A 6,370-nucleotide genomic window follows, 5' to 3' on the forward strand; every position below is an offset into this window, starting at 1 on the left:
AAGTTGCAACTTGGAATTTACACAAGCATGCTGAGAAGACGTCCCTGTAACCAATTGTTGGGTATACTACTTGATCAAATATTCCTGAACGCTAGTGGAATTTGATCTTTCTGCTTTTTAATATGCCCTTTTAGTCATCTATTTTGGTCTGTTTTCAGGCTCCTTTCGTTGTGTTAAAAGTAACACCTCTTTCTTGTTGTGTTGTGCCCTTAGTAAAACATATGCTAGAATTATTTGCTCCAAAAATAGGCGCACAGGCACACACATATAAGAAGATTTTGGTTCTTGTTTCTTTACAAGTACATCTTTCGTGGTTGATTTACGGAATGCTTTATTATTGAGAATACTCGATCTGGTCAACTGTGAATTTGATTTTATTTACTTAGTTGATAGTTGTAATTTTAATAAATATAGCATTCTGCTAATTCTAGTCTCTACGTCCATAGTGCTGAGATGCTGGTCAATTTGGGCATTCCCTGGGTCATCCTTGGTCACTCTGAGAGAAGGCTTTTATTGAATGAATCAAATGATGTAAGCAATGATATGGAAACATGTGATAGTTTCCTTGCATCCTTGTAATTGATGGACATGCATTAGCTTCTTCATGTTCTTGCTCAGAGTATTAACCCTTTTTCCTGTTTGCTGCAGTTTGTTGCTGATAAAGTTGCATATGCACTTTCGCAAGGCCTAAAAGTGATTGCCTGTGTTGGGGAGACTCTTGAGCAGCGAGAATCAGGAGCTACAATGGCTGTTGTTGCAGCCCAAACAAAAGCAATTGCAGGTATGTCTTTGAATAGTCCCCGTCAAATGTGAACTAAAAAGCTTTTACCTATGTAATGTCCAAGAAGTGTTGCTTGTTTGGAATTGGATGCCACAGCCATCCTGATCTGTGTCTTGCCTGTACCACTTTACGGTCTGAATAAGACTCATATATTAGTATGATTTGGACTTTGGATACATAATACTTGGTGGATCTATATGTGAACATTATTGCGGTAGCACTATAGAAATAACTTAAGTAATGACTCTTTGATTGGGGCATGTTGTATTGTTGTATTTAACCTACAGACTGCTCACTACATGCTGCTGCTGTGGCAACATCGTACAGCCCTGCTTCAATGCAAATTCTGCTGTTATGTTGTTATCTTACCAAGTTTCTTCCCAATGCTACCAGCTAGAAGCTTCAAATTGGATATGGATAAAGGCATAATAAGTCGAACAAAAGCCTTTGAAAGGGTCTGGAAAGCTTGATTAGGCAACCTTTAAAGATTCTTTTGATCAAGTACATCCTGCTTAAGAGCCTCTGTTGCTCCATACATTGGCATCTGATTGCTAATCACAATGTAAAGAGCTAACAAAATCTTTTTTAAAAAAGATCTACACTATCTACATTGCTCTTCTTATTCCGGCTAAAAAAAATTAGCCAAACACAACCTTGAGGGAAGATGAAGAAGTTGAAACAATGCTCCACCATGAGATGGGAGAAGGAACCATTTGCCAAATCTTTCTGATGGATCCTTCTACTTCCCAATATCCCCAGTAGATGAATGCATTCTTCATGGTGTATGGCTATGGCATTACCTAAGAAAGACGAAACAGGTTCCAGAATATGTTCCAAAATGTCCCTTGCAACTGAACAGTGCAGGAATAGGTGACAGTCGTCTTCTGCTTCTTCATTGCACATGTAACTTCTGTTGCACAACATTTTACCTCTCATGCTGAGATTTGTGTTGGGTTAGGCAGGCTTCTAGTAGGGATACCCAAGTGAAACAAGCTACATTTGTTTAGTTTCCAGGGTCAATTTTCCTTAAATGTACTGGCACTTTGCAGTAGGTGATAGCAGTTTACATTTTTACCCCATTCATTTTGTCTTTCTTCTGTGGGTTGATTGATCACTGTGCCAGCTTGCCTAGCATTTGCACTATGCTGTTTAACTCCCGTTTCTTTTTAAAAAAATGATACTCCATGAGCTGCTAGCTCTACATTGGGCAATAGTGGCATGAGGTTGCACTACAATTGAGAAACGTTCTAGATATTACTCCTTTAGAGTGGCGTTTCCCAGCTATTTCTCATACCATAATCTGATTCATTTGCCATCTTCTAGCTCAAAGTAACAACTGGTACTATACTCTCCTCCCACAGCTAGCTTGTATTTTTCTAGGGAGTTGTACGAAGGGGATAACGTTACCTTGCTGCACCAATGGGTTCCTTCACTATATTAAGTAAAACCCGTTCCCATTATTGTTACTGCATCTCCCAATAGACAACTAACTATAATAGGTATCACAGGCAAGGACTACTATACTAAGGCTAGTACAACGAAAGACACAAAAAAGCCTAAGCCCTCGAAAAGCATATCAACACTCCTACCTACTAACCATCTACCCTAATACATGTCCTCCACACCATCTTTTCTAAGTTCATGGCCTCGGTAACTTGAAGTTGCACCATGTCCTATCTAATCACCTCTCCCCAATACTTCTTCAGCCTCCCTCTTACCTCTCCTCGTACCTACTATATCCAACCTCTCGCACCTCCTCACTTGCGCGTTTATGCCATGCCTCTTCACATTTTCATACCATCGAAATCTCGCTTTCCTCATCTTGTCCACCACGGGGGCCATTCCTACCTTATCTCGAATATCCTCATTCCTAGTCTTATCACATCTAGTATGCCCGCACATCCACCTCAACATCCTTATCTTCACCACATGCATCTTTTGAACATGGGAGCGTTTGACTGGCCAACACTCCGCCCATACGTTGGTCTAACCACCATTCTATAAAACTTCCCTTCAAACTTCAGTGGAATCTTTTTATCACACAAGATACAAAGCCTAGCATTAACTCCGTTACGTGTCTCAGCAATCCCTGGTCCCATTCCCACTCCCATTCCCACTGGGAAGTGCTCCGAGTCTCCACCTGCCGTTTTAACCCGCATTTTAGCTCCAGCATACATTTCCTTTATAATGTAAGCCACCATACAATGTTAGACTCGAGACATCTCCAGGGGACTTCCCTCGCGAATTGGATAGATATAGGGCTTTTCAAGGTCAATATACACCAAGGCGCCTCATCTTGAATGGACCACATCAATTCGTTCATCACCAAGGCAAAGACGAACAGACTAATAACTTATCCCTGATCCCATGGAAACTGGGAAGTTCTCTGAGTCTCCTCTTGCCGTTCTAACCCGCATTTTAGCTCCATCATACATATTCTTTATCGCTCTAATGTAAGCCACCGTACAACTCTAGACTCACGGCATTTCCGGAGGACTTCCCTCGAGAATTTGATATAGGCCTTTTCAAGGTCAATGAACATCATGTGCAATTCCCTTTTCCTTTTCGGGTATTTCTCCGCCAAACTCCTCACAAGATGGATGGCTTTTGTAGTAGATCACCTCGGCATGAATCCATATTGATTCTCAAGAACGGACACACCCTCCTCACCCTCATCTCCACCACATTCTCCCAATCTTTCATAGTGTGACTTAATAACTTGATTCCCTTGCAGTAGTTACAACTTTAGATATCACCCTTATTCTTGTACAATCGCCACCTCCATTCAGGCATCTTAGCCGTCTTAAAAACGACACTGAACAAATAAGTCAACCACTCTATACTTGTCCCGTCAATGTTCTAAAACTCCACCGAAATCTAATCAGGTTTGGTCGCTCTTCCCTTGCTGATCCTACTGACAGCACGCGTCACATCCTCTACCTTAATACACCTACAATACCCAAAATCCTGATGTCTCTCAGAGTGCTCCAAATCACCTGGCACAATGGCTCTAACCACTTCTGCGTTCAATAGTTTGCGGAAGTAATCTTTCCATCTTTGCTTGATGAGCGTCTCTTCTGCCAATACCTTGCCTTCCTCATCCCTGATGCAATTCAGTTAATCCGGGTCTCAGGCCTTCCTCTCCCTTGTCTTTGTGCGTGTAAAGTGTTTTATCTCTTCCTTTTCCCCTAGATCGGTGTACATTCGTACAAAAGCTCTACCGCTAACTTTAAATTAGTAAATTTTCAGATATCAGAAAATTCAAGTTTAAAGTGTGGCCTAGTGGTTCAATGAAGGGTTGAGCACCATGAGGTCTCAGGTTCAGTTCCCAACCGAGACGGGGTGATTTTTTCCCATCTGTTCTAGCCTTGGAGGACAGAGTTACCCGGTTTCTGTTTCTGGTGGGAGCTGACAGGTATCCTGTGGAACTAGTCGAGGTGCGGGCAAGCTAGCCCGGACAACACGGTTATCCAAAAAAAAAAAAAAAAAGAGTTAATTTTTTCTTAATGTCAATATACAGAAAACTCATGGTTTATCATCACAAAATTTAACTCAATGGTGATTGAAGGGTGCATTTCTCATAGGGGTAATTTGTGTAGTTTCCAAGAAAATAAGAGGGTTATTAACCTATGTCCTCCTATGGAGGAGGAGAAGTTTAGACCATATAGGGGATGTGTGTATGAATGGTGGTGATGACCAGTGGCGGAGCTACCTTATGCTAAGGGTGTCAAAATTGACTCCTTTTCGCCAGGAAATTACACTATTTAAGCTAGTTCAAAATTTTAGGTTTATATCTCTGTGTGTGTTGGATCCTCTTATTTATACGTGTAATCTACTTTTTTATATTTTGACATCCCTTAGTACAATTCTTGGCTCCACTGCGGATGATGACCATCTTTTTCGCAGAACAAGTCACACATTGGTCCAACATTGTTTTGGCTTATGAGCCAGTATGGGCCATTGGAACAGGAAAGGTTGCTACTCCAGCTCAAGCTCAGGAAGTACGTTGAATCTCTCTTGGCTATTTAATTACCAACGATATATGTTTTTATGTATTTGTTTTTGTGGTTAAAGTAATGATGACGTGTTTAGTGGAACTTCTCCACATTTACAGTTTAATGAATGAATATATGTTTCCATATTTTCAACTTTAAAGACAGAAAGTACTACTTTAGATTGGACCTTTATTATTCCTCATGTCATGCTCCCTAGACTATATAGGAAACTGTAGACATGGTATTTTGTTGGATATCTCATAGTTTTAACTTGTAGCATGTCAAGCCTCTGCCTCCCCAACTCCTGCCTACATCATTTAGTAGTTCCAGGCCAACTATAGGCCATCATGTCTGGGGGCTTTATTTGTCAGTAGGTATTTTCAAGAATACTTGGACAGCTATATGACATGAATGCACAGCATATTTGAGGTTTGATGGGTTCTTAAGTTAATTGGTCAGTAATTCTATTGGAACATATTGCATATCTTTGCCAGGTTCATTTTGAATTAAGGAAATGGCTTCAAGTTAATGTTGGTGCAGAAGTTGGTGCTACAACTAGAATCATCTATGGAGGTATGTAGAATCATACATGTTACCTCAACAGAATTGCAGAATGTGAAGAAGGACCACATTATCGTTGCTTATTGTCTAGTTAGTTTTAGAAGTCAACTAGGATTGCTTATATTAACAGTTTGTAATCAGGGAGAGATGCACTGTGCAAAACTTCATCAAAGAGATATTCTGTAAAAAAAGGGGGGTGGTAATTGTGCTCACCTTTTCCAGCTAATTGGATTTAGTCATAGTCAAATTACCATGGGGTGACTATTTTTCTGTTTTTTGGGAACCTTATAACCTTGCACGGATCGTTGCTGTTTAGCTTCTGTAATAAGCAGAAAGCTATAATTTTCTAGTTCAGGTTCAGTTGAGATAGTGGATAAATTTGTGAAACACATTGATTTGCTACTAATTTAAGTCCAGATGCTCAACTAAAACAATTTGCAGGTTCTGTAAATGGAGCTAACTGCAAAGAGTTGGCAGCGCAACCTGATGTGGATGGTTTTTTGGTTGGTGGTGCTTCACTAAAGGTTTGTTTCAGCATCCGTGTCATTGATTTGAGTGTAGACTTGTATGGTCTCTGACCTTTAAATCTCTGTTACATCACAGCCTGAATTCATTGACATCATCAAGTCGTCAACAGTGAAAACAACTGCTTAATTGGAATTAGTGTTGATACAAGGAGCCATCTTTTCATCTTTTCTTAGAATGCTTTGTATGTTTATGGTAAATCATGCACAAAAATTTCATTTGAAATATAGACGGTGATCTTTGCAACTTGCCTGCATTAATTTGCTTGTGTTCAATCTTTGTTTTTGCTTATTTATCAAACTGTTTTATTTCATCATACTGGAAAGGTTGTACGACAGCCATTCTACTTTTGCTTGTATCAAAATATATAAAATAAGATGATTCTTGAAATAACACTGTAGATTCTAGGATCCTAATCATTGTCAATGCAAAAGCAATACTAGTACTAGAATATAGAGTGAATGTCTTGTCCCAATGACGTAGTCTCATCATTATAACTGAAAAGTGC

The 6,370-nt window shown here is 39.8% G+C and overlaps 1 protein-coding gene across 1 annotated transcript in view; it reads left to right on the plus strand.

Moving 5' to 3' along the window:
• The window catches only part of LOC107873504 (triosephosphate isomerase, cytosolic), a 22,152-nt gene extending 16,030 nt beyond the window's left edge, over positions 1–6,122 (plus strand). Inside the window, exons 4-9 of the mRNA XM_016720376.2 lie at positions 447–531; positions 649–781; positions 4,688–4,782; positions 5,271–5,349; positions 5,779–5,861; positions 5,941–6,122. Of these exons, the coding sequence (XP_016575862.1) occupies positions 447–531; positions 649–781; positions 4,688–4,782; positions 5,271–5,349; positions 5,779–5,861; positions 5,941–5,991 (526 nt within the window). The 3' untranslated portion in view covers positions 5,992–6,122. The remainder of the gene's footprint in view (positions 1–446; positions 532–648; positions 782–4,687; positions 4,783–5,270; positions 5,350–5,778; positions 5,862–5,940) is intronic.
• Positions 6,123–6,370: the final 248 nt, after the last annotated feature.

Source organism: Capsicum annuum, chromosome 6 (assembly GCF_002878395.1).
Source record: "Capsicum annuum cultivar UCD-10X-F1 chromosome 6, UCD10Xv1.1, whole genome shotgun sequence".
In the NCBI taxonomy this organism is placed as follows: Eukaryota; Viridiplantae; Streptophyta; class Magnoliopsida; order Solanales; family Solanaceae; genus Capsicum; species Capsicum annuum.